This window comes from Tachysurus vachellii, chromosome 13 (assembly GCF_030014155.1).
Source record: "Tachysurus vachellii isolate PV-2020 chromosome 13, HZAU_Pvac_v1, whole genome shotgun sequence".
Lineage (NCBI taxonomy): Eukaryota > Metazoa > Chordata > Actinopteri > Siluriformes > Bagridae > Tachysurus > Tachysurus vachellii.
Genome location: NC_083472.1, coordinates 19,146,469 through 19,174,023, shown reverse-complemented (window position 1 = coordinate 19,174,023; position 27,555 = coordinate 19,146,469). Strand labels below are relative to the sequence as shown.

Below are 27,555 nucleotides of genomic sequence, written 5' to 3'. Positions count from 1 at the left end.
AAATTAGGGCAGTTTGGGGTCACAGTATAAGCATGGGGGTTGGGGGGGATACTGTGACATGTGGCTCATACATGCTCTCACTGTAGTTTTCCTATAACTCTCCACTCAGCACACTGAGGTCCTCATCACGGCTGTAATCTGTCTCCGTTGCTCCCCGGTTTATGCAGAAAGGTTCCCGTTGTGCATGACGTCGCTGTTGGTGGGCGGGGAAAGCGTTCTCGTGCCCGGTGAACGAAGCATCCCGGTGTGTATTATCTCCTCGCGTGGCTGTTCGGATATTTCGGCCTGCAGAGACATATTCCTAAAGACACCGACACAGCACTCCGTGAACATACACTGATCATCACCGGCGAACCAGCGCGTGTTGACAAGGACTCGCTCATCTCATCAGCGCGAGACACGTCGGCCAGCGCGTGACACATGGTTTAAGGTATCTCGCTCTGCAAAAGAGCGCGAGGTCACTATTCAATTCGGTTAGTGTTTGGGACGCAGCCAAGGGGTCATTCATAGCATCTGCCTGAACGTGTAAGTTCTTTGGTACTCGGTGCATGCAAGAGATGCGGTTATATGATGTCTATTATTATTATTATTATTATTATTATTATTATTATTATTATTATTATTATAGACATCATCGAGTTCTTGTGTTGTACTGAATAAGTTATTTTACGTTATGTTAGTGTGAGTGCAACGTTTTTTTCCCTTTTAAATTGGAACACGACCGGGCGTGCCTCATCCACACTGCTGTATCGATTCTGCTGCTCCAAGCTCGCGTTTATGCACTGTTGCCAGATTGGGCGTTTTCCATGCACGTTGTTGCAATTTTTGATGACACGGATTGTAAAAATTGTTATTTTTGCTAACGATCCTTGAATGCAGTCACACTTTCTCTAATCGATAAAATAATTAAAAAGGATGGATTATTAACCAATCTGGCATCCGCGCCTGCCGCCTCTGGTCCCCAAATTACAACAGAATTTACTCGACAAGGCCGCAGCATCTTTCAGCGAGGAGCATCAGCTGATGTACTGAGCTTTCTGTAAAGGCGTCAAGTTCACTAAGTGTCTGCTTGGTAGTATAATCTCTAACCAGATTCAAAGATCCAGGCTATATAAAGGATCTCCATCATTCCTACAAGCTTTTATTATGACACTTCCCTGTCGCATTCAGGCAATATTGGTTTAGTTGGGATTCCCCATTATGCATTTCAGGACTAATTGTGGTCTGGGGTCTAGACTCTGATGTAGGTGTAGCTATGGGGTGTGGTTCTGCTTATGCTTTGAATTTCATTACTGCACCTGATCCAGTTCATGCAGGGCTTGAAATGGGATGATGATGATGATGATGATGATGATTGACTGTGTTGGAATAGATAAAACTGAAGAAGAGTGAGATCATTCAGGTTCCCCATCAAGTTTTTTTATTCTAACTGCAGTGGGCAGCTTTGCAGCCTCCACATCTCCAGGGTCAATGGTTCGATCCTGAGCTCAAGTTACTGTCTGTATGGAGTTTGGCATGTTTACCTGTGTCTGTGCAGGATTCTCTGGATTCCTCTTATCTCCCAAAAACATGCATGTATTTCTTTTATTTAGCGTTGACTACACTTGGAATTATAAACTTTTGGAACAGACATTTTACACCTAGCATGTGTATGTTTATCCCTTACCATGTACTGTATGTGAACAGAGAGTCTTTTTGTATATGTTACATTATTAAAAACATTTATTTATATCAGATTTAGTGTGTTCATTGGAATGTTTTTGGACAGGCTACTTAAACAATATATTTAAGATATATTTAGGTACTCATGCGGACATTGAAAAATAACACTGGACCAAGCAACAAGAAAATAATCAGCTTGTATTGTTTTACCACTCAAGGGGTTGCTGAAGATCAGCTTTGTTGAAATGGACAAAAAATTTCATGTCTGGGGTTAAGTTTTTTTTTTTTTTCTTAATGCAGTGGTCAGCCTTGCCACCTCACAGATCCAGGGTCAGTGGTTCGATCCTGAGCTCAAGTTACTGTCTGTATGGATTTTGGCATGTTTACCTGTGTCTGTGCAGGATTCTCTGGATTTTTCCTACCTCCCAAAGCTTGCATGCAGTTTTATTTACAACAAAATGACCATAAGTGGGGAAAAGTGCCATCCATTATATACTCCAGCTCAATCAACATTCCCATTTCCATATTCAGTATGACCCTGACCAGGAAAAAGCAGTTCGTGTAGATGAAATTATATACTGAATCGGGAACTTTATTATTATTGAAAAATGTACAATTTACATCTCCATTCTCTATACATATCATATGTGTGTGTTTGTTTAGCCCTCACCATGTACAGTAGTTTAATATAGAACCTCTTAGTACATGTTGTGTGTTTTTTTTAAGGGCTTTTTTTTAGATTCTATATTTGGAGGCAGTGTGTTAATTGGAATGTGTTTGGACAGGTTACATGGAGATGCATTTAGGTCCTCATGAGGACAGTGAAAACTTCATCATGATCAAGCTACCAGACATTATGAGGTGAAGCCTATCACATCACAGGTCTCTTCTCTTGCATGATGGATATCGAGCAAGATTGTGCAGGAACAAATATTCAGCTTGTAACACACACACACAAAAGCATTTTCTTCTTAAAGATCTGTGAAAAGGTCATGTTTTACACTGAATATATATATATGAAATGTTTCCTCATAAGTTTATCAGAATTCTGTGTAGTGCTCTGTTTATTGAGGATAATAAATCACACTATATATTGCATCTGTTGGGGCTTCTTTAAAGGTCGTTACATTGCGTGTTTATACCTAGAAATGTTATGTTTTTTTGCATGATGGTACTCAGTCACTGATCAAGTGAACTTACACGTGCGTGTGTTTTTAACGAGGACTAAAAAGTTCTTTGCTCATGATAAGGGCATCTGCTAAATGCTATAAATGTTAAAATGCCTGATTCTGATTGGTCAATGGTGTTGATTAATTAAAAAATAACTGAGATTGACAATAGGTTCGAGTTTTATATTAAGATTTATATTGTGTGTATGCTCTAATTTCTATTAATGGCTCAGCAGCTCATTCACAAGAATTTGCATGTTCCTGTGTATAGACATTGGTATGGTGAAGTTTTTTTATGAGGACGTGTTTATTTTGTTTTGGAAGAAGTCTCACATATCAGCGCTTATAGGTCAAGCTGTAGCTTTATGTTTTTTGAAAATCTTCACAACAGGTTGAGTGTAGTTGAGGGAGAAAGTTCCAGAAGGAGTAGCAGTTTCTCTGAAACAAGACAAGCTGCATTTTTTGGTTTATTAACTTCAAGAGAGGGAAAATAAAAGAAAATCATGGTTCTTTAATTAGTTTAAAATGTAATCATTGACCCTATGTTGTTGTATAAGAGGAATAAAACACTTGAAATCCTGTTAATGGAATTTAGGGATCGAGATGAACAACCTAAAGTGAAAAGAAGTCAGTGGAAACAATTTGCCAGCTGATGCTTCCATACTGAGAAGTTCACATCCTCTGGAGCATGTTTAGAAATGATTCCTTACTCGATTATATTGTACTGTATGTGGAAGCCTCTGAGTCAAATGCTCAACAGACTATTAAGAGCCTAAACATTGTATATTACTGTAAGTATTACTGACTACCTAACACCTTTACCTGATACCACTTTAGGCTTTTTACAATTTATTTAAAAAAAAGATAAGATAACGCATCTTAGATAACGCATGTGCAAAGTGGTTCAAAATGACAACATATAATGAGATCTGAAGACATTTCTGTGATATACAGTACAATATAAACCATGATCTGTAGGTTTGATTAAAAAAAAAAAAACACCACCAGAAAATCATGAGCATACTTTTCAATGAAACAGTGAAAAACGGAGACGAGTATGTTATTTAACAGCAACAAAATTAAATCATCGCAAGTCTAAATTGTGTACAATATTTATAGTTTATAAGAAATGTTTAACCTCTAATCACCTGCTTAATTTCAGAGATACAAAAATGTTTCACAATAAATGCAATGTATTGCTGCATAATTTATCACAATATCAATATTTTATTGTCTTTCCTAACCCTGTTTGAGACATTATCATAAAAGGTCTTAAAATAAAACCTGAATCGAACCTGTGTTTGTTTGTGACACAGTCAGGTGCTCCTGAGTCTCTCGTTTATCTTTATTACTTGATTTTATTACCTGAAGTCATTAAATATAAAGTGGATATATGGATTATACGACCGTTTAAGACACCAGAGATATTAAGTCTCAAAGATCAACAGGATTGTTGAATGTAGTCGTGCACTAGTATTGTCTCTCAAACACACACACATGTGCGCACACACACACACACACACACACACACACACACGCACACACACTTACTTCCCCCACCTGCCGGATAGGTTTTATGTGTGTTTTATGTTTGGGTGGAGCTCACAAGGTAGTGTAGTAGTCAGTCAGTTGTTAACTTTGGGTTCATCACTGTTGTGTGTCTGGGTGTGTGTTTAAGAAGAAACAAGGATGTGGTTATTATGGATTTCACTACCAGTAAGGCTGCATTAAAACTGACCTGGATATTTATATATTTATGTATTTATGTATGCATTTATTTATTTATAGTCTTTTCATATTCTAATAGAAATCTAGACTTGCTTTGGATTTCCACGCACATTCTGGCAGGAGAAAGTGTTCAGAGAGTTTACAATGAGTCACATTACTCTGACGTACATAAGCTCATTCAGTTGGCTTGAAATTCCTGGTGGCTTTTAATCTTTGACTTTTTTTTTCTATTAACACCAGCGTGTGTACAAATGAGCGCATTTGTGTGCCACATGTGACTGGTCCTTTTTGCCCTATAAATATTCAAAGACTTCTTAATGCCAGTAAACAGTTGATGTGTGTGTTTAATGTCTGTCTACTGCTCAGCCTTTTCATTTTGATAGCATTTTATAGTTTTTAGAGTATAGAAAAAACAGCGGTAGGTCTGTGCGCCGCACTTCCTGCAAAATTAAACTCTGTAGTTCCTTTTAGCAGTTATTTAACAGTTCCTTTTTAAGACTGGTGTTAATCATGATCACAAAACCTACTCTTTTTAGACTCTTTTACAAGTTTCTCTCTCACAATAATATTCCATTGGTCATTTCCTGCAAAGTCTATTAGCAGATTAAGTGGTTCAGTGTGCTTTGGTGTTCCTCACTTATGAATCCTTTAAGGAAACCTAGCATGCATTTTGAATTGGAGAATTTGGACACAGTCTCCACTAGATGGAGCGACTAGACCACTATACCGTGACCAAAAATAAATAAATAAATAAATAACTAAAAATCTGTCTGCAATACCAGCCCAGGCTATAAGCAGAAAATGAGCAAATTCTGTAAGACAATTGAATATTACATTATGGTAGCAATCCTGTTTATCCACAATATTATAGTAAGCCATTAAGACACGGTGCTAGAAACAACTCTGATTATTGTTGCCCTTTATAAAAACAAGCCAATATCATTACCATAAGAAATGAGTGATTTGTACCTTTAGGTTTGCTTACAGTTTAAATCTAAAATATATTAATTAATCTCAGTTCCTTTGCCGTGATTTTTGGTGAAGTCTCCTTCTAAAGGGAACATCAGTACTTTGCATTTCAGTCCTCATATTGTCAGTAGGGTTCAAATCTGGACAAGTCATCGATTTTATCTTTCCTTAACCACCAATCAATCTCTCAATATCCAAGCTTTAACCTCCTGGCAGAAGGGCAACAATATTTTTGACCTGTGTTTTTGTGTTCAACAGCCTAGAATCTGTGCTCAAGCATTTAATACTCAGTGTCTGACTTGTAAGACTACAGTGTAGGGTACTACAAGCTAAGGATAGCTTAAATAATTCCGAACTATCGAAGCAGCCTGTCCTATTATGAAACTTCTGGTTGGAAATGTATTTTTCTCCCTGACTACACCCAAGATGATCAAATATGCTCATGTTTAAAGACTCCTGAAGTCTGGAAGCATTTTTAATGCTTTCCCCTAATCTAATAATATATTTACTAAAAGTACAAGAAGTCGTTTCATTCCCAATTATTTAAGTGAAAAATCGAATGCTTTGTGTGTAATGCTTTGGGTGCCAATAATTATCGAGATAATTATGAAGATGAGTGCACGCACACACAAACAGTTCGTTCTCTTGAGTGCATCTGGTTATTTTCGTATTAGCAGACGATGTTCTCAGCCTGTTCAGCCCTGATTTCTGCTTATACTTTGTCTGTGTTTATTTTCAGGCTGAAAGGCACCACTGCTCAGCCTGATGATGATGAAAAGGAGCATGATGTTAGTAGTGTGGTCCATCCCCATAGACACCAGTAATTTTGTGTGAGGGCCAAAGACTCCTGGAATCAGATTAGAGGACCACCAAAGAGCCAAGGGTTGGAGAGGATGTCTGTGAGTACACCAAATTCAGCCCCACCCCCTAAAAAGAGCCGGGGGAAACAGGAAACAGAGTCTCTGCAGGCTGCCAATGAAGAGCTCAAGGCCAAATTAAGTGATGTACAAAATGAGCTGCAGCAGGAAAGGGCAAAGGTAGGTTCATCAGTCAATACTGGCTGATTCTATATTATATTCAGTATTATATATAAAAACTATGCTTTATGTCCAGTCTTGAGACATTTTCTGTGAATTTGAGATTGTACAAATGGCTTTTCTTTTACATGCATGACTTTTGCAAGACATGCATGAATGAAGCTAGTTAAAGTAAAGGCCTGGCCACAAAAAGGATTTGATGGCTTTCAGTCTCCATCTTGGTTTTCATTTGCATCTTGACTGGCCTTGATGGCAATTATTCATGATTTCACAAGATAATAAAAAGTAGAAAAATAGTTAAAAAAGTGCACTTGGATAAGTATCAGCTGAGTTATACATTATAAATTAAAAAGGAAATAAATTAAACTGTTCATTTTATGTAGTACTGCAATATTCAATCCAGAGTTAAGCCCTTTTTTATATTATAGACGCATGGCTGAGGTGGACGGTTTTGCTCTAACACACATATTATAGCTGGTAAATAAATGATCTATAACTGTGTTTTACAAAAACCTTTAAATTACTGAATAACACTTGGAGATTTCAATTAATTGTAAGATTAATATTAATTGCATTCTTGTAAGATGTTAATGTTTCTGTAATCACAGCTGATTCACAGGGCAGACAAAATTTGGAATAAAAATGTTATTTAAAAAAAGAAAAAAAAACTCTGTGAGGAGATTTATGGAATGAGTCTCTAGTGTCAGCACTAGACAAGAAACAAGAAAATGTTCAGGACAAAGGTCTAGTTTCTTGGGAACAAGCTGTATTTTTCCTCTCCTATGAGCAAATTGATTTTAACTAGATGTTTGAATGTAAGTGAAAACAAAGTTTGATTTTTTTCACGAATTAAAACAAAGCGAAGCAAATCTCTGTGGTACAAGAGGAATAAAACTCACACCATAGTGTTTTTGATCATTTTCATTTAACAGAATAATAAACTGTGTTTTAATAACATGCATAACATGTTATGTATTAGGGCATACGATTGTTACATAGTTTTCATTTATTAAGCATTTCTACTCCAAATACTGAATAAAGTTTGAATCAGTTAACTTTAACTAACATGAAAATACACACTTGTAGTCTTCTTTGATGGTCTATTGTGTTTTCACCAAATATAAATGAGAGATAATGTTAGTTGACATGGTTTTTATTCTCTTGTAATCAATGTTATAAACTCTGTTTTTTCCAGATTAGCATGTTTTGGGGTAAAATCCTGTCCTGTGTTGTTCATTAGTCATTTTCGTAAAATATTGTGAAATTAGGAAATGGCATGATGTATTAAGCTGATCAGACAGTTTTAAGCTGATCAGACAGTTTATTTACACCCCTCTATGTAGGTTTGTAAGCTGCGTGAGCGTCTGCAGGAACTGCGGGCGCAGCGGGAGGCTGAACAGCACAGACATGCAGTTGCACAGACTGAGCTGCGGGTGAAGCTACGAGAGGAGAAGCAGCGTGAGGTGGCAACTGTGCGTGACTCTCTGAGCCGGCAGCATGAGACAGAGTTAGCCCGTGCTGCCCGCTTGCGCCAGTCTGAGCTCGGGCGCCTGCAGGGCCTGGTGAATGCGCTGCGCAATGGCAACGGTGCTGCCGAGTTGAGGGAAGAGGCACGTGAGGAGGCACGCAGAAGCTATGAGTCTGAGAGACTTAAACTGACTCAGGAGCTGCAAGAGGCCAAAGCAGCACGCAGACAGGCTGAGGAAGCATTGACCAATGCTGTGCAGGCTGATAAAGCCAAAGCAGCTGATCTAAGAGCAGCACATCAGGCTCATCTGGAGGAGATCCAGAGGATCAAACGTGACAGCCAGAAGGAAGTCCGCAGACTGGTGAGCCGGGAAAATGAACTACCAAAGGAATGGTTCAGGAACAAAAAATAATTTTCCAAAAATTTCCCCTTACGAGAGGTTTAGTTTCTCAGCGTAGACATTTGTGGAATCCTGGTCCATTAGAATCCTGGTTAGAAAAGCAATTAGCAATGCATGAGAAAACTCTGAAAACTCCCTGAAAACTTTCTAACTATATAATACCAGGTTGCATACTGTATATTTAAAATAATTTTATGATAATAGTACTCAGTCATGGTAACGAATGAGAATTGAACATTAAAAGTATTTATTCTAGAGGATTTCTACATGGTCAGATTCGTACCTTCCCACAACATGTATATTCGTGTACGTGTGTATGTGTGTGCTTGTATACGTGTGTGTTAGATGGAGGAGCTGCGTGGGAGAGACCGTGTTGTGCAGACTTTGGAAAAGGAGCTGGGTGTGCAGGCGGGTCAGACTCAGCGCCTACTACTGCAGAAAGAGGAGGCTGAGCGGCACTATGGCAGCCCTAAGAGAGAGGTGGCTCCTGCCCTCGGAGAGAACACTGATGTTGTCATTAACCAGGTTACATACAAACAAATACACACCTCTGTATAGAACGATTGATTTATATCTAAAATGCCAGGATTCACATTTTAATGTTCTGAAGTATGATTTCTGTCTAAACTTTCTCTACTGTATCTGTGGGTGTATGTGTAATGTGTGGATTCATGTTTGTGGATGTGTGGATGTGCGTAGGAAGTAGATGAGAGGGACACGCGCAGATTCCAGCTTAAGATCGCTGAGCTGCAGGCTGTCATTAGGAAACTTGAGGACAGAAACATGCTTCTGTCAGATGAGAGGACTGAACTGGTACACAGATGCAGATTTTCCACATGCACACTTACGCATCTATATACACTAGGGCTAATGCGATCTTTAACATTACATTCACACCTGTATTACTGAGAAGGTTTAATAATTTATTTCTGTTATATGTTAAAATGCCAAAATTTTATATTGCCTCAAAGTGTAAATTAGCTTCACTGCGATACCATGTGTTCATGGTGCATAAACCAGGGATGTTGTGTCGCTTAAACCTGTCATGAGGCAGTTTAATATTTCTTTTTTCCATTTATTTTCAAATTTTTTTTTTATTGGTTTACCCACGGTACAGATTTCTGGTCCTGTTGATTTATATAGGCAACAAAACACAACAAGGCATGCTGCTATCAGAAAATAATAAATTATCAAAAACAGCATGTCAGACTTTTTTTTATCTGTTTATAATATTTAAGGAATCAGAGGAATGTATATAAAACAAGTTAGTGAGTCATCCTCTTACTTTACTTGAAATCTACCCTTTTTAGACACATGGTGGAAGTTTTTTTTTTAACTATTTTATTTTTTTCCTCTTTTAACTTACTTGCTTTTAAATCTGTTTATTACTAAATAAACTTGGATTGTGTGTCGAGTCCGCCCGACGACTCCCTGTGAGTTATCCGTTACCATAGAAACAATTCGTAGTAGGACAAACACATTTTTTATATAAACAATACAAGTCTGTGAACTGTATTAGAGCTGGCATTATTGTCAGAACTGCTGTTATAAAAATTAACCAGCACCTTCTCGGCAATCGGATTTGAGAGTTGAACAACACTGTGATGTGACAGGATGCAGCATTTCTTGCTCATAGACCCAGAAGGTGATACATGAGAATCAGGCACAGAAAAAGAGTGACTCTGGCAAGAACCTGTTGAAAACTGACAGTTGATTTGTAGGTAAAATTACTTTTACGGCCATTTTAAGCCAGATAGATCGCTTAATTATTTTCAGAGGGAAATTCACCCATTGTAGCACAGAGAGATAGAAGTGCAATTGATAACGTAATAGTAATTAGTCAAAAAGAGATGAAAAAAGAGGGTGGATGAACAGAAGAATGCAGCTGGCCTGTTTTGCCTGTTTTGTAGCTGTCACATTATCAGATACAAACCATTATCTGTTTTGTAGCTCACATTGACTAGAGAGCTGGCTGTTCAGCTGGCCAAGACTAAATATGGGGGAAAAAGTCAACAGTAAGGTGACATAAATTATCCCACAATCATCATGAGGTGAAAGTTTAACACATTTTTTATTTTAATCCGTTTGTGTTATCTGAATTAAAAACGGGATTAAATCTGTGAAATTAATTTCCTAATGCACAGACATATAGGTGACCGTAACACTTGAAGTTCGAATGAAGATCATAACAGTCTCTGTCTCACCCGCTCTCCCTCTCCCAGTTAAAGCGTGTGCGAGAGACAGACGGACAAATGAAACCACTGTTGGAAAAGAACAGACGGATGAGTAAAAAGAATGAAGAGCTTCTACAGACCCTGCAGCGCATGGAGGACAAACTGAAATCCCTCAGCCGTGAGAACGCTGAATTAGTAGGTGACAAAAAAACACACAAGCGTGTACACACACTCTCAATTCACATGGGTACATTATAAATCGCTGATTCTCTGGGATTGTCTCAGAAAGAGAAAGCAATCTTGGACCCCCAGCAAGCAGTGTTGAAGAGGACCAGCTCTCTGACAGACCTAAGCCATGCCCATGAGGAACAGGAGGTCGAGTTTCTGCGGCTACAAGTCAATGAACAGCGAAATGTCATTGAGGAGCTTACTCAGGTCAACTACTACTATTATTACTACTACAACGTTTCTTTCTACCATGTGTTCTCTCTCTCTTTCTCTCTCTCTCTCTCTCTCTCTCTCTCTCTCTCTGTCTCACACACACACATACACACTCACTTACACAGAGAGAAAAGATGTGTGTGAGTCATTTGAAAATACTTGAACTTTGCCTGTATGACTCATTATTTGTGGATTAGTTTTGATCTATTTAACGACCAAACAGTAATCTGTTGTATATATAAAGGTCACTACTAGGTCATTTTGCTCGGTGTGAGAGTGTGAGTGCATGTTAATTGGTCACATACTGTGATTATGACTGTGCAGTAATCAGCGCTGTTTGTTAATAAGGATGCTTATCTGATTATCAAGGCTTACGTACAGTACTCAAGGATTTCACCTCGCCTCCCTTCTCCTGTCTTCTGTCCGTACATCCACACAGTTTGCAGCTATACTTTTTAATCCAAATCCATATATTGTGCCAATTGGATGTGCAACACCATAAGGAATATGATTGCAAGGTTCTTTTACATCCGTAATTGTGCCATGTCTCTTCAGAACTGAGCAAGCACAGTAAAAAGCAGAAAAGCTGTGTCTAGTGTTAGCCAGCTCTGTCTTTGAAGCCAGACTAAATGCCAGCTTGTCATGTGATTTGCATTTTGACTTGACAATGTGTTTAATTTTCAACCAGGATAAAAACAGATGAATTTGTTTGTAAAAGCAACGTTTTGTGTAAAACCTTAAAATTTCATTCTACAGCAATCCATTAGAGTGTCAATTAAACATGCCTCAGTAGAACAGATTAGGCATGACGAAACTGACCAAAGCAGTTAAGGTCAAAATCACACATTTTCTAAATAAAGACCTAGAAATAATGTAGAATATTAATCTTTACAAGAAAAGTCAAGATTTTTACTTTTTAAAACATTTCAGGAGTATCAAACCTTCTGGTTTTTCCTCAAAGGTTTTAAAAGAATTTCTAAAAGAAAAAAAAATTCCAGATTTTCATTTAAAAACTAAAGAATCAAACATGTAACATGTTTTGACTGATCGAGAGAATTTGAGACAAAACAAACCATTATGTTTGTTTAATTTCCCACATAACCATTTTGTAAATAGGAACATGCTGACATGCTTATTAAGTTCATGAATTGGAAATTACAACCCCTTGGTGAAAGTTTACTTGATGAGCTACAAAAGAGTAATTGCTTAAGGGCTGATAATGAACACATAATTATTAATACTGTCTTAATCTAAATTAATTGTAGTAATTACTTTGTAAAACGGATGCTTCTCTTTGGTTTCAGGAGCGGGATCGACTGATATTCAGCAAACAGAACAAGAGGAAAAATATCAAATTGCCAAAGGTGAGTAAATCTAATCATTCAGTTTTCCACACATACATTTACTGAAGTACTGAGGTTTGCACTCTTGGGTGTATCTGTGTGTTCAAACAGTGTGTGCTCAGTCACTTAGCAACTGCCTCCTCCGAGGAAAGTGTGTGTGTCTGTGTGTGTCTTTGTGTGTGTGTGTGTGGGTGTGTGTGTGATGGGGAGAGGGAGATGGTGAGAATAAGGAAAGGCGAGGTGATGTTTACATTCTTAGGAACTCAAAGTCAAATGAATCACTAGTTCTTTGACTCACAATATTTAATTCTCATTCTTTCTTTCTTGTTAGATTCATTCTTTCTTACTTGTTGGTTTAGTCAAGTGCAATGATAAGTACCATCCGTGCTGAGACACAACGAGAAAAAAAATAACACCATACCAAATATTACCAAATATCCTAACCAGAGTCTAAGAGTATGGGAGTATGGATGAATATCATGTTGATAGCTCTGTGTGTTTGTTTGTGTGTGTGTGTGTGTGTGTGTGTGTGTGTGCCCGTGTGTGTGTGTGCCCGTGTGTGTGTGTGTGCGTGTGTGTGTGTGTGTGTGTGTGTGTGTGTGTGTGAGGCATGTTGGGTGGGGTTTGCTTGTTCATCCTTAGCTGTTGCTAAGCAGGTGGAGTCAGAGGACTGTAAACTCAAACATCAGATTTTATAATCCCAGTCCCCATTTGCACATACACACACACACACACCACCAGCACATCTGTGAAGAGTGAAGAGGAACACACATTATTTGAGGAGAGACGATGAAGGCAATTTGGACAAAGATCATGTCATGTTTCTTGGCTTGACTGGATTTTGGAGTTAACGTTGTAGATAATCTGAAGTGACTGTTATATACAGTATAATTCTGGACTGAACACGAACACACACAAAAAGACAACATGCCTGATATTGTCTTGCTGGTCCTTTACCTGTCGTCCTTCATCTGTCTGTGTGCACTGGTGTGCCTGTATTTCTCTGGCTGTCAGGAGATGACCTACAAACATGATGGTAAGAGTGCAAAGTTTATCAGTGTCTCAAAATCTCCAGACAGAAGCACTAGTTTTAGAGCACTGTGTGTGTGTGGATTGATTTTTTTAGTATTTGTTATTGTGCCTGACCTCTATCAACAGAGAAGAACCCAGATAACAATATAGGTCAGATTCCATGGACCAGCTTTAATGTTACAAAATTAAATATAATACAGAAAACCTGTTACGCAGTGTTGTTTGTGCTAATGTTCCTACAATGGTGCAGCAGCGGACAGAATGTGACGATGTTCGGAAAATATTCAGCCACCTAAACATAGTTAACTGGAACATGATGTATGGCTGATCTGCATTCTCTTCATTCACGTTAATAACTTTGACTGGTTTCCTCTTTCTCCCTCTTTTTTAGAGGCATGTTGTGGAGACATATTTTGGATTTGATGAGGAGTCCATAGATTCAGAAACATCGTCTCTGACATCATACAACACAGACCGCACAGACCATACACCGGCCACCCCAGAGGAGGAGCTAGAGGAGGTAAGTAAACTCACACTTGGTTGTGTATACCCTAGATATAGCATTCCAAGCTAAGATTTGTATTATTCTGGGAAAATCCATTGAAACAGACAAAAGAAAATTTGGTTTGGATCCAAATTGTTTTCTGCCAATGATATACTGTGACACCTCTGTTTTAAAAAAACATAAATAAATGTATTCATAACGACTTTGTTGATATCTAAAACATTGCTAGGTTGGTGTGCTTTTCTTACATATCAAATCTTACATATCAAAAGTCACGATTTTTCTTGGCTAGCTGTAGCAAATAGAGATAATGCTAATCACTTCGGTTTGTAATCAGATACAGACATCTAAAAATTAGCTAAAAATATCTCTGATGCTCCTGCACCACAGTCAGAATGAATCATTTAAATGCAGTTTTATCCCTTTTCACTTCTGAGGTAAATAGAATTTGCATGTGAATATAGAACTATAGGAAAGTCTAGAGTTTTCATAAAATATAAAGTAGAAAATGCCAAACATTCACAATGTGAAAGGTTTTGAGTGGCTACTGTTTTAAAGTACCAGATGTTCCAGGCTTGAATTTTGTATCGAGTCAAAATAGGCACCAGTGGGATAAAAATTTTGATGATGCTACACCCATACATATGCCTGGTATCCCTGTCAATGAAAGCAAACTTGCCAATCATGAGAATCTGTGAACTCATGACTGAGGAAGAGGGCAGATTGATTTTTCCACTGAGTGTTCAGTTGTCCAGTGATGCAGCATAAACATCAGATACAGTGGCTTCACTTATCTCAGAGAAACCATGTGTTAGCCTTCGCCCTTGCTGGTTGGTTGCTGTTGTGTGAAAGGGGAGAGCTAGGTAGTAGGTGGGAATTAGCAAAAATTACCAAATTGAGACAAAATGTGTTTTCCTAGGCTCAGAGACGATACATTAGAAACCCCTTTTGTCAGCAAGAACTTGGATGGTAATTTTTTTAAACACGTCTCATCCCACTTCTACAAATATATGTAAACGCTGTCTTTTTCCCCCTTGTGATTGGTCAGGCCTTCTCCAGAGAGGAGGCAGAGCTTCGTTTCCGGCAGCTAACACGAGAGTACCAGGCACTTCAGCGAGCATATGCTCTTCTGCAGGAGACCACAGGCCCTCTTGATCCAGAGAGACAGTGCAGGGTATGAACTTATTACACAGAGACACTCTCTCCCTGCTTTGCACTGCCTACACGGCCACTCGTACCCAAGACAGTAACGACCAACAATCCCCATGTTGCACGCATAAGCATGTCTTCTTTTATTTTGCTGTGTTTTTCTTTTATTTGTTCAAGGTTAAATCAAGTCACCAGCTGTTCAGATAAGCAATAATAATACACTGCTTTAGGTGTTTTCTGTTGCTTTCCATGATATCGTACCATAATCGTAGCCCGATGGTCGTTGACATGGTGCATTGGAAGTGAAATCTATATATCCATTGAGAACCTCTTGTTCTCAAGCACACTTTTTATTACCAGATGGCTCTATGTGCTGAGAGAGGTATTATTTTGCATCACTCTAGAGCACCATTAAAGTACTCAGAACTGCATTGAGAGTATATCCTTGAACAAATATGGCTGCTTTGTTTTAAAAACCTTTTTGATCGAATAAATGCCCACCAAAGCTACAGTGAATACAGCATAATGAAGAAAAATCATATACTAATCGTGTTGTAGTATAGAAATATAGGCTGGGGCTGATTTCTTTCTGGGTCAGACTGTAGATTTATGCAGCCCATCACTGACAGTACTGTCAAGTATGTACAGATAATTATATTCCCACTAAATTTTGTGTTCATTGAGGCTGATTTATTTAAGATTGTGCTGCTGAAACATCCATAAAATGAGGTGAGATTTATTTTTTAGAAAGCTTTTGAAGAAACTTGAAGGGAATATACTAAATCATCTAGTTTAAACAACGAATGAAATTATTAAGCCTTGTGTTTTGTGTGATTTAAACCTATAAAATCTTTTATTGGTACGGCTTACTAGAGGCTTCCATGCATCACTTTAGATTTCAACAATCATAAATTGAATATTATTGATTAGATTTTATTAACATATTATTTGTCCTTAAATCTGATACTTAAAACAATCTTTCTCTGCATCATTCACATTGTAATGGCAAGCCATGCCCAAAGGTTAGCCACATATTGAGTAATTAATCCATTACTAAATCAGATACTGAATCAATTTGTGTTGTAGAGGAGTAGATTCAGTGATATCTTCAGATATCTAAGTGTTTCCTTAGAAATCAAAATGTAATCATCTGGTTATAAAACACAATGCATTATTACAGACTTAAAATTCTTGAGCAAAAAAATCTGTTTTTCTTATCCGTCTATGTGTATTTGAAGGTTTTATTCGAACCTGAACAATGTTTTAGCTAAAATTGTAACAGCAAGTATTCCGCAGCACACCCAAACTATCCCTGTTGCTTTAAAAAGTACCTTTAAATAGCATCCTGTTTTACCACACACTTGAGTTATTACACTCGACCCAAATGAAGCTGTATGTCTTCAGTCTGCCACAGGTTAGCTCTCTGATTGGCTATGTGATCTGTCTGTCAGACGCGGGAGCAGCTGCAGGCGGAGCTGAATGCCTGCCAGGCGAGGAACGCTGACTTGGAGAGGAGCCTGGCAGAGAAGGGGCAGGTAAAGGAGAAAATGAAGGGGGAGAAGAGGCACCTGGCATTTTGCACATGGCTCTGTTCTCATTGGCTTTGTTGCTTGTATGTCTGGCAGCGCCGTTTGTGTGCTGGCGCCATGCACAGACAGTCTGGTGCAGAATCATGTAATGTTGCGTGCACGTCGAACTTATTACTGAGACCCAGAGAGAGTGACTATTACTCATTATTTATTCCATCTAATCTCATATCAACTCATAAACTGCTACTGAAAATTGTTACAGATAAACAAATTAATTAGAAAATAATTAGAGAAAACATCTGACTCCGCCCGCGATTGTGTTTGGGTTTTTTTGTTTGTTTTTTTCACATTTAGCCACAATGAATTTAAATCAGTTTGGTTTGGTTTAGATGGTCAGCCCACTGATCTACTTCTTACATACATGATTCCTATTAGCCATCTGCATAGTTTACATCTGTCGCTATTACAGGTCTCTGCATGCTTTCTGATTGGTTAGCCGGTGTTTTTTGTTTGTTGTTATTATTATTATTATTATTATTATTATTATTATTATTATTATTATTATTATACATGGTCATGCGCTTGTGCATGCTTCATAATAATCTCTGGCCACTGCACTACCTTTAGCTGCTCTATTTACACTGAGTGTGTATGTGAGCACTGGTCATTTTGATGTTTTCATGTTTCCTTATGAGCACAGACGAATAGTACATGTTTGTGTGTATGTGTGTGTATGTGTGTGTGATGCAGGACTCAAAGTGGGTGGAAGAGAAGCAGAATCTCATTAGGATCAATCAGGAACTAAGAGAAAAGGTATTTCCTCTTCTAACACCCACATAACACATTTCTTAATAATACATGCAATGGAACTGTCTTCCTTTTGTGTGATTGTGTGTGTTGTGCATGTGTGTGATAGATAGAGTTACTGGAGCAGTCTGAGCTGCGTTTGCAATCTGAAGTGAGAGACACACAAGACCAAAATGAGCTGCTGGAGTTCCGCATACTCGAACTGGAAGTAAGAGAATCCCACGTTCCCACGGCAACAACCAGGGGCATCCGACCCCCACTGCTGTCCGCATGAGCCAAGCATGTAGATGGGTACACATTGTCATTTCCATGCACACACACACACACACACACACACACACACACACACACACACACACACATGCACGGCATCGTTTTTATGTTAAATGTTCATCCCAATCATTTTGTTATTCTGTTTCAATGATGTACATTTCTTTTTTTTCTTCAGTTGAATAGAAGATGGAATAAAATTGATTTGACTCAAGCTCCTCAAAATCTTTTGACTCCACTTCCCGCATGTTATGTCTGTGTTGTGTATGCATGTGTGGTTGTGATGTGTGCGTATGTGCTTGTGTGTCTACCCTCAGAGTAAGATGGATTTTCACATCATCTCGACATTGCAAACCCTTGACTCCTGAGGCACACGGTTTTATTATGTTTAGTAAAAATATATTTTTTATATTTTCATCCCTAAATGAGGCATGTGCCGATATTCCCTTTTATTCACCAATCCATCTTCATGGGCTTTTAGTGCAAAAGGGTATTTTCCTGCTGGAACATATTTTGGTGTCTTCTGTGAAATCTTAATGCAGCATTCACATATTTTGTAGCAACAATTTAGAGAAGGCCCATATACAGTATAGGTGTGATGGTCAGGGATTCACATAACATTTGGCATATAGAGTAAGACACTGTAACATATAGAGTAAGATACTGCTGGGTTTTTTGTATGTGAGAGACTATTTCAGAAGAATAGACACAGCCTAAGACACTTGCCTATTTAAGTTTCCTCCTGAAAATTCCAGATTGTTTACCATTACACTATAAACATAGTAAATATCAATATTAATACTCCATATTACTGATTATCAGCACATGCCAGGTATCCATCCACTCATTTATTTTGTTTGTGCATGCCAAGTATGTTTGTGTGTGAGATCGCTCAAATGTGTCTAGTAAAAATTACTAGAAGTCATCATTTCAAGAACAAGAAATAGTGTAATTAATACATTTATGAGCATACCAGTCCTTGTAAATGAGCTGATACTCTAAAACTGATCATGGATCATGGACCATAAACAGATGCTGAAAAATATGAAATAAATCAATACATTTTAACAGCGCTGTGGTATATGTTTATAATAGCTTATATGAAACTGAAGTCATATGATATATGCCTCATAGTTTACAAATGTATAAAAAAATTCTTCAATGTTTGAGTCCTGATTAAATGGGTTTATGTATCATGTACATAATACACATGATAATGATACTCTACATGTATCATTACAAGTGTGTGTGTGTGTGTGTGTGTGTATATATATATATATATATATATATATATATATATATATATATATATATATATATATACACACACACACAATTGTAATGATACATGTAGAGTAGAATATTGAAGAGTAAACGTCCATCATGTCTAGACCAGTTTTGTGTTTGACCACCAGGAGAGGGAACGGCGTTCTCCTGCCTATAACTTGCACATCTCTGCCACGGAAAACAGCAGCAGCCTGCAGCTTCACTGCCAGCGGGAGGGTATCAAGGTGCACACACCTACATTCAGCTGCATACACATGCAGGTACACAGCCAAAGCAGCTGCTATATATAGTGTTATAGATGTGTTATAGATAATGAGTTGTTAATTAAGGTAAGTAGTATAATCTGTCACTATATATAGGCTGTATATAGTATCCGATTATACACAGTATAACAATGAGCCATGATCAACTTATTGTGCGGTTCAAAGCAGAGTGTTCAAATTTTAATGTTCTGTTTCATAGGATGTCATTATTCCTGAGCTCATGAAAAAGCTGGACATCCTGGGTGACAATGGGGTAAGACTGTTTGTCTGTTGTGTCCAGGTTAATACACGTTACTGTTGTTTTCAAATCATTTTGTTTCCTCGTTTTCTCCCAGAACTTGCGGAATGAAGAGCAGGTCACCGTGATCCAGGCGAGCACCGTGCTGTCTCGCTGTGAGAAGGTATCACACCAGTTGTGTCACACACACTATGGCACCCTCTATCTGAAATCTCTGTCCCTACACTGACATTTAGCTACTATTTATTTCTTTATTTCTTTATTTTCTTTTAAATTTGGTATGTAACTAATGACATACCAAATTTTGGCTATGTGACCCTATATCACAGAGTTTTGAAAAGTTTACATTTATATTTTGAAGCTAAAGTGGTGCTTATAAATCACGTTAATTTTAGTCATATTTATAACAGTGTGAAACAAAAATATGTAAAAAAAAAAACAAAAAAAAAAAATGCATTGTAGAGCCATTTATAGCCATCATTACTCTCTGGGTAGGATGAATGACCTTCCTTCCTTCACTGTTAACAATTAATGTGCTCTTCCAAGCATGCTGAGCTTCTCTATTACATTACAAGAGCAGCAGTGTGAAAAGACCCAGTGACTGGGTTCACATGGGTCAGAGGCTATTCTGAGTTCATGACTGGAAACCGGAAAGTTTCCGATCTCTGCTTTCCTTTTGAAGGGCGCTTTAACTTTTAACTTTTAATTCCCACTCTGAATGTCTCAAGCGCTCCAGTTTCTCAAATATCTTTACAATGTGGAAACGCATGTAGTAAAACATATATATTGTATCATGCCCTTTTGTTTAGCACCCTCAGAAAACCCTTTACATGGTGAAATATTGACAATTTCTTCTAATGTAGTTTTATAAATCTACAGATATTCCTGAGCTGAAATATCTTTTCAGTTTGCATTTCATCTCCCTTAGTTTAGTACAGGTAAGATTTGAGCAATTGAGCCCCAGAAGTGAAAAAATCCTTTTAAATATTTAATTCCAAGTGCATGGAAAGACACTCTATGAATGCCTTTTTATGAATGCTGCTTTATTAGGAAAAACTATGCTTAATGATGTCTGTATAGAGCGTTTAAATCTCTTCTCTGTTTTTGATGATGATGATGAGGAGGAGGATGTGTTGTGAAAAATCACACTTTTTACCAGTTTTAGATGTCATTAGTCTGACCATTTTCACGACTGCATTTGTTAAAATAGCTCCATAAACAGTAAGAAAAGTAATAATTACAGGCAGATGCCATTTAAAAATTAACCTAAATAAAAACATTTGCATGTCATTTAAATATTTTTTATCTTGAGATGACATACTGTAGTAGTATGTTATGGCAGAAAAGCAAGATTATTTAGCTTCATTGACAGCCACCTGCTTTCCTCAATATGTCCTCACACAAAATGATTGTTTATTGTGCTAATAATAAGAGGAATGTCCATTGTACAGTATATAAAATAACGTTTGCAGTTGTTGTCGTGCTGTAAAATCTAAAGAGAAAGAATGAGTCAAGTGCTATGAAATGAAAAAAAAAACATGAAGGTTAAAAATAAGTTAGGATTTTTTTATGATGGATTATTATTATGTAGCTGCCAACTCTCTCTCTCTCTCTATCTGTATGTCTTTCCATAGTGGTTAAAACAGATAGACAGCACCGAGGCAGCACTTGCACAGAAGATGATTGATCTTGAGAACGAAAAGGTGAGGCACTCTTTAGAAAGGTGCTGACATATTGATTTATTTAATATAACTGAACCTTACTGTCCCCTCACATTTCATATTAAGAAAAGTTTTGAGATCAAGTGGGATACTTGTGGGATACATAATTTCATACTTCCTTCATCTTCATCGTGGTGGGGAAGTCGTGGCCTAATGGTTAGAGAGTTTGGCTCCTAACCCTAAGGTTGTGGGTTTGAGTCTCGGGCCGGCAATGCCACGACTGAGGTGCCCTTGAGCAAGTCACCAAACCCCCCCCAACTGCTCCCCGGGTGCCGCAGCATAAATGGCTGCCCACTGCTCCGGGTGTGTGTTCACGGTGTGTGTGTATCACCATACTTAGCTGTATGTCACATCACTTCCCTTCACTTCAGGAGCTGTTTAGTAAGCAGAAGGGCTTCCTGGAGGAGGAGCTAGACTACAGAAAGCAGGCCTTAGACCACGCCAATCTGGTAAGTACATTTTGTTTGGTATTTTGTCAAATCGTTTTTGTGAATTGTTGTTCATTTAAAATGTATGTTAATGTTATTTATAATTCAGAGAGTGCAGGAGCTGGAGGCCACGCTGTATGCTGTGCTGCAGCAGGATCCGAATGGCCGGTTGGGTGAGAGTTTGAGCGAGAGGCAGAGGGCGGAGCTAGCGGAGTCTATGGAAGCTGTGCGGAGGCAGATCCTCAGACAGAGCCGTCATGCTGACACGCTGATCTTACAGCAGCGCATGGAGCTCCTGCAGTCGGCACAACAGGTGTGTGTGTATGTTTGTGTGCGTGCAGGTGTGTTATACTAGTAAGTTCATGCATAAATACACACAGTGTTAACACTTTTGTACCTGTGTTATGAAACACATGTTTATAACAAAGTGGTCTGTAATAACCCCTACATCTACACTATAAGCTCTAGTTCCTACTGAATGCTTAAATGGATCATCATTTTAATCAGTTTTTAAAATCTCTCTCATAAAATCAGTTGATTTTGATCATATTGTGTCTTTTCTTCCTTTTTTTTCCATATGAGGAGCTTGCATATTTAAAGTAAAAAGTTATATTCCTGAAGAGTATCATTCATCATTCGCCATTTCTGCTGATCTCCCTAACATGACTGTAGGAACCATTTTGAATTAGGAAGTAGAATTTAATGTGGTTAACTCAGACAAGAGGAGTGAAACGTACCTATGACATTAGAGGAAATATAATCACTATAATCAAACGCTGCTCCAACAATCAGATCAGTGGACCAGAACTAACTGTTGTGTAATGGAAAATAACCACTTACAGTGTGCTAACAGTAATGATAGCGTTTGCTTCGCTATTAATTTCACACCACATGGTTTTTTATTCTTTCCATATACAAGAAGCATATCTTACTTAAAATATTTTAATTATTTGTGTATGTTATAATTGTTTAATACAGTTTTTTAATTATTTTTACCTGAGCTATCCTTTTATGATCATAAAATGAATCACTCATGTCCATTTCAAAATCCTTTTTTTTGTGTCAAAGAGGATCAGAGAGTTGGAGGACAAGATCGATGCGCAGAGACGACAAATCAAAGAGATCGAAGAGAAGGTGTGTATGGCTGCAGTAACATGGTGCTTGTATTTAGATGGTTGGTGGTTGTATTGAGAGTAGATATAATGGAAAATTGCATGCTTCCTACAAATCTCTTACAGAATGTTTGTATGAGTTTCTGAACAGTGTTCATGTGTCTCTAAAATCAATTTCTTCTTCCTTTCCCCTCTCTCTTTTTCAATATCCCTTTATGTTTATTATAATTTACAGTTTTTATTCCTGTTCCTGTTTTTCTCTCTAGCTTTTATTCTTTGGCCTTAAACACACACATACGCACACACACGCACACACACGCACACACACACACACACACACACACACACACACACACACACACACACACACACACACACAGGTGCAGTATCTGAATTGAAGTAATGGACTTATTTCTCCGTATCTAACTCTGGTCAACATTCCTCAGTTATTTTATTATCTTTTTAATATTTTTATGCATTTCTAATGAGTCAACAATAACAATGACAACAACCCACATCCAGGTAATGCTGCTCCACTCAGTCTCTAGTAAGTAGATTAAAATATATAAATAAATATAATTTTAACTGAAATATTTGTTATAATAAGTATTTAAAACATACATCAACACATGTCAAAATATCTGCTTTTAGTTTCAATAAATAAAGTTGTATTTTCTTCATGTTGGCTGTCTTTTATTTCATCATAAGCCTGTTGAAAATAGTACACTATGCCTTTTCATGCCTGCCAAATCATTCAGAGTTATATGGAGTTATAACTGTTTAACACGGTTGTAAACAGAGGTTGTTACAGAGACTGTTCTTTTACGCTCTGTTCTCTACTCTCTACCGAAACAAATGAACATAATTGGATCAGTTTAATTGACCTGCATGGTTACAGTTGTACCTTCAAAATACAACCACTCTTAATAGATTAAATTGTAATAGTAAAGGTCTTTATAGTTGATGTAGACTAAGGTCATTTATTCAGTGTACATCAGTGTTGTTTATGTTTACTTTCTTTTTCCTTTTTCTGGTAATCACACATATGTACTAGAGTAGTTTGTAAAATTATTACCTCAAAAGTAAAGAGTTCTGTGGTTAAAAAAAAAGGTGAACACAAACTGTTAAAAACACAACTTAAGATGGTTAGTTCCGTTTAGGATTGTAAGATACGGTGGTAGAGCAGCCAAGAAAGTAGAGAAACACCAGTGGGAGTGAGACCTCTGAATGTGCTCTTACTCATCAACACACACAGAGTGGAAGTGGGCTTGTTTTTATATCTTGTGGAGACCAAATGTCCATGGACTGGAATATCTGCAGGTTGTTAGCTTTGGGGATCGGGGGGTGGGGGCATTTTCTTTTTTTTGTTAGTTTTCAAAAAAAGATTAATCTCAAGCACAGCCTGGAAAAACAAAGCAGACAGAAATAGAATGATGGACAGAATTGAGAGATTTCTTTTAATCCACATGATTAAATACAGACAACAGAGTGAGAGAGAGACAGAGACGGAGACAGAGACAGAGAGATTTTGGACAATTCCAACAACTCTACAGTGCCAAAATAGGATTTCTGGGGGGATAAATTTGCAAAAAACTTACTAAAAACACATGAACTTCTAAATCCAGTTACAAACTTGCAAACGCATGTGAGCTGCGCACTGCAGCCATCTGCCATGCGTATTCTTAGCTAGGAGCAGAAGCTCAGTGGGGGGGTGCAGGCCCCATCATTGGTGATGCCAAATCTTAATAATCACCTCAGATTCTTGCATGCATAATTTATCACTGAGTCTTAAGCCCTCCTTTTCTGTTCTCCCAATTTCACATCTTTATTTAGCTGTGTGATTTTTCTGCCAGTATAGTCACAACCAGTTCTCAGTTCAGTAGGCGTCTTCTCACACAACACTACCAGCAATCTGCCAAAGTGAAGAGGCCACGCCACGCACAAACCCTGTCACACGGCCCTGGTTGGCTGATATGCGGCGTGATAATGAGAGCACGGCCAACTGTCCAAGTGTGCGATTGAGCTGAGGGCTTAATGTTGGTAAGCTTAATGTTCAACAAATGTGAAACAAATAAATCAGAATTCCATATCCTACTGTATATTCACTGTATATGTCATGTAAAATTCCACCCTTAAAGACTTTGTATGATTAAAATCTTTATAATAAACCTGTGATGTTCCAAAGTTTTGTTTTGTAATGAAATTCTGAGCTGACATTTTAACTTTAAACTTCTTTCATTGACATATTGGTCTATTTTCAATATAGTTGAAGGTTTCCTACATTATATTTAAATAATAGTAAAATCAAATTTGCAATTTTCCAATTAAAGACATTTTATGTGTGATATTTGCTGCTTTATTTTTGCACTATTAGATTTCGAGACTAATTAACAGTAATTAACAAATAAAGGAAGTCTTTTTCAACCAAAATTCTCAACATTTTATGCAATGTAGTTTTATAGCAGTTTTATAGCAACAGTTATAGCAATCTCTACATATTTATGTTCAAAATTGAGCTCACTTCCAGGAGGTAAGGCTAATAGAAGGTTGAAAGATACAAAAGAAAGAGATTAGTTTTCTTTAGAACTTTTTTATTTGTCTATCATCAGTTGTTTGCTACAGTAACATGACTTACACTGTCTTATTTAACTCCAGAATAAAAAAAAACACAGTTTTTCTGAATAACATACAGAGATTATAATGAAATCATGCTTCAACATTTTCACAGCGCCACATCTTAGCCTCTGTGTAGATTCAAATAGTGTGTTAACAAATTCTTATAGATCTTTCTGGAATGTAACCAAACCATTAAAACTGTTATAAACTTCCCAGAAACTTACACAGACTTACAAATCTGGTTGAGAACGTTTCTAAAATTAAGTGAAGTAGCTTGAGAAGTGTTGAAATTCATGAGCTGAGTAAAGTTATGATCTTAAAATTGCTGTTATTTTTTCTTTTCTTTTTGCCCAGTGTTTTTTCTTTTTCTCACACACACACACACACACACACACACACACACAAAACATTTGGATTAAAGTCCACTCCCACATCCAGTTTAAATCCGAATACATGTAAAGATAGTTGGATTGCATTACATATTTTATTATATACCACCTCTTATTTGCAGTATATCATACAGAGAAGTTCACTCATGTCTGACTGTTTGAAGAGATTTCATGCTTCTTCTTTTCTTAACATGATCAACTCCTCCATAAAACCCTGATTTCTCACTGAAAATTGACTGACTCTCTCTCTCTCTCTCTCTCTCTCTCACATGGATACAAACACACATTTATCTCTAAAAAGCCCTCATGAATGAACATGAACGTCACTATCACGCCAACATAGTCAAATATTACCATCTGTGGCTAGAAGGAAAGTCAGAGAGAGAGAGAGAGAGAGAGAGAGAGAGAGAGAGAGAGAGAGAGAGAGAGAGAGAGAGAGAGAACGATGATTAGATGTTGATGAGATAAAAAGGCATTTGAGTCCTTGACAGCAGAGAACAAACATTTAAAGAAACATAAAAGATGAAACAGAAGTGATGCAGAAGTGTAGGAGGGAAGAAAAGCACAGAGGGAGAGAGCATGCTGAGTACTTATATGTCTGAAGGAAACACTTCCGGCTGTTATTTATAATTGCTTACGTGTATGTGTGAGTGTTGAGGAGGCGTGTTCATTAAGAGATGTGTGAACATATATGACTCTCATTCAGTGACTCAAGTTTTGTACCCGTCTGCCAACCACAACACACACACACACACACACACACACACGCCAAATCAGACACAAACATGAGAACATGAACACATGGCTGCTTTAAAGCATTCCAAGATAGTGTATTAACTCAGTTTTAGTAACAAGCCACCAGAACAGCTTCAATTCATCTTCTACAAGATCCTAGATTCAAGTTTCTAACTGTAAGAAAAAATTAACACCATTCTTCCAAAAAAAAATTCCCTCAACTTGTGTTTTGTTTGAAGTTTGGTTTTTGTGGAAAGCCTCAGTCTAACACGACTTTCCAAAATCTCTAATAAGTCTTATTAGGTTGGGTGATTGTAACTGTGAAGAATTTTTCATACTTATAAAACAACTTAAGGTACACTGTGGATAGAGACAGGGTCATCCTATAATGATACAAATGTCTGTTTTACAATGATCTCTCCTTGTAGTAGAGAAACCTGGAACCAAACCCGGGCATAATCAAACCACTATTTTTAGCTTTGTCACCCACAAGTATGTGTGTCTTATATAGCTAATTTTTTTTATATGACTTTGATTGAATTTATTTATTTTATTGGAGTATAAAGAGAATAAGTGAAACACTAAAAGACGTTTTATTTTTACAAAAAAAGTTTATTAGACCTTTTATTTACAGCAATGTGATGACATGATGCACAGTTTTGTGTACAGTGAAATGTCTCCTTATAATTATAATTAAGTTCCAAATCTCTGAAACAAAAAACACAGTGAAAGGCCAAAACTAACCTCACACATAAATTATAAACTCTGTTTATATGCAAAACTCACTGCAGTATACAGACAAGAAGAAGAGAAAACTGTGTGCACAATCATTCCTGTTCCTGTTGTTTATGAGTGACTTCATGTAACAAGGCGGAAGTGCGTATTTACAGCTGTATGAAGGTTTTATAGTACATCTCTGAAAAGACTGCAGAGTTATGTTTTGTTTGACCCCTCAACACACTTCCATTTACTTTCTGTCTAGCTCTATCTACCTCACTGTCTGCTTTTGTGTCACTGACTGCAGAAGTAGAGTGCCCAGTGTAGCGCTGCAAGGTCTCCTGAGAGTTGCAGTCAAGGCAACAC

The 27,555-nt window shown here is 37.5% G+C and overlaps 2 protein-coding genes across 4 annotated transcripts in view; one reads left to right on the top strand and one right to left on the bottom strand.

The window, feature by feature from the left end:
* The first annotated feature begins 273 nt into the window (after positions 1–273).
* jakmip1 (janus kinase and microtubule interacting protein 1) lies at positions 274–23,350 on the top strand. 3 transcript variants are annotated; one of them, XM_060884477.1, is made up of 21 exons: positions 274–430; positions 6,268–6,565; positions 7,909–8,394; positions 8,779–8,958; positions 9,133–9,246; positions 10,656–10,802; positions 10,893–11,042; positions 12,353–12,412; positions 13,815–13,943; positions 14,977–15,102; positions 16,529–16,612; positions 17,357–17,419; positions 17,523–17,621; positions 19,099–19,230; positions 19,433–19,486; positions 19,569–19,634; positions 21,106–21,174; positions 21,564–21,641; positions 21,730–21,933; positions 22,689–22,754; positions 22,968–23,348. In XM_060884477.1, exons 2-21 carry the CDS (start codon positions 6,422–6,424, stop codon positions 23,016–23,018), a joined length of 2,502 nt encoding a protein of 833 aa, XP_060740460.1. In that variant the 5' UTR covers positions 274–430; positions 6,268–6,421; the 3' UTR covers positions 23,019–23,348. The 3 variants fall into 3 exon arrangements, with proteins under 3 accessions (XP_060740460.1, XP_060740459.1, XP_060740461.1); XM_060884478.1 differs by having other exon boundaries at positions 276–430; positions 19,099–19,194; XM_060884476.1 differs by having other exon boundaries at positions 22,689–23,350.
* Positions 23,351–27,124: 3,774 nt separating this feature from the next.
* Positions 27,125–27,555, bottom strand: part of rtn4rl2b (reticulon 4 receptor-like 2b) — a 3,160-nt gene continuing 2,729 nt past the window's right edge. Inside the window, exon 3 of the mRNA XM_060884499.1 lies at positions 27,125–27,555. This exon is cut by the window's right edge and continues 1,359 nt beyond it. The gene's annotated coding sequence lies outside the window, so the exon portion shown is untranslated.

Excerpts from the sequence above, each read along its gene's own strand:
- jakmip1 (XM_060884476.1), top strand. The coding sequence starts at position 6,422 with ATGTCTGTGAGTACACCAAATTCAGCCCCACCCCCTAAAAAGAGCCGG. Across the intron at positions 11,043-12,352 it reads TCATTGAGGAGCTTACTCAG|GAGCGGGATCGACTGATATT; the intron begins GTCAACTACTAC and ends CTTTGGTTTCAG. Across the intron at positions 13,944-14,976 it reads CAGAGGAGGAGCTAGAGGAG|GCCTTCTCCAGAGAGGAGGC; the intron begins GTAAGTAAACTC and ends GTGATTGGTCAG.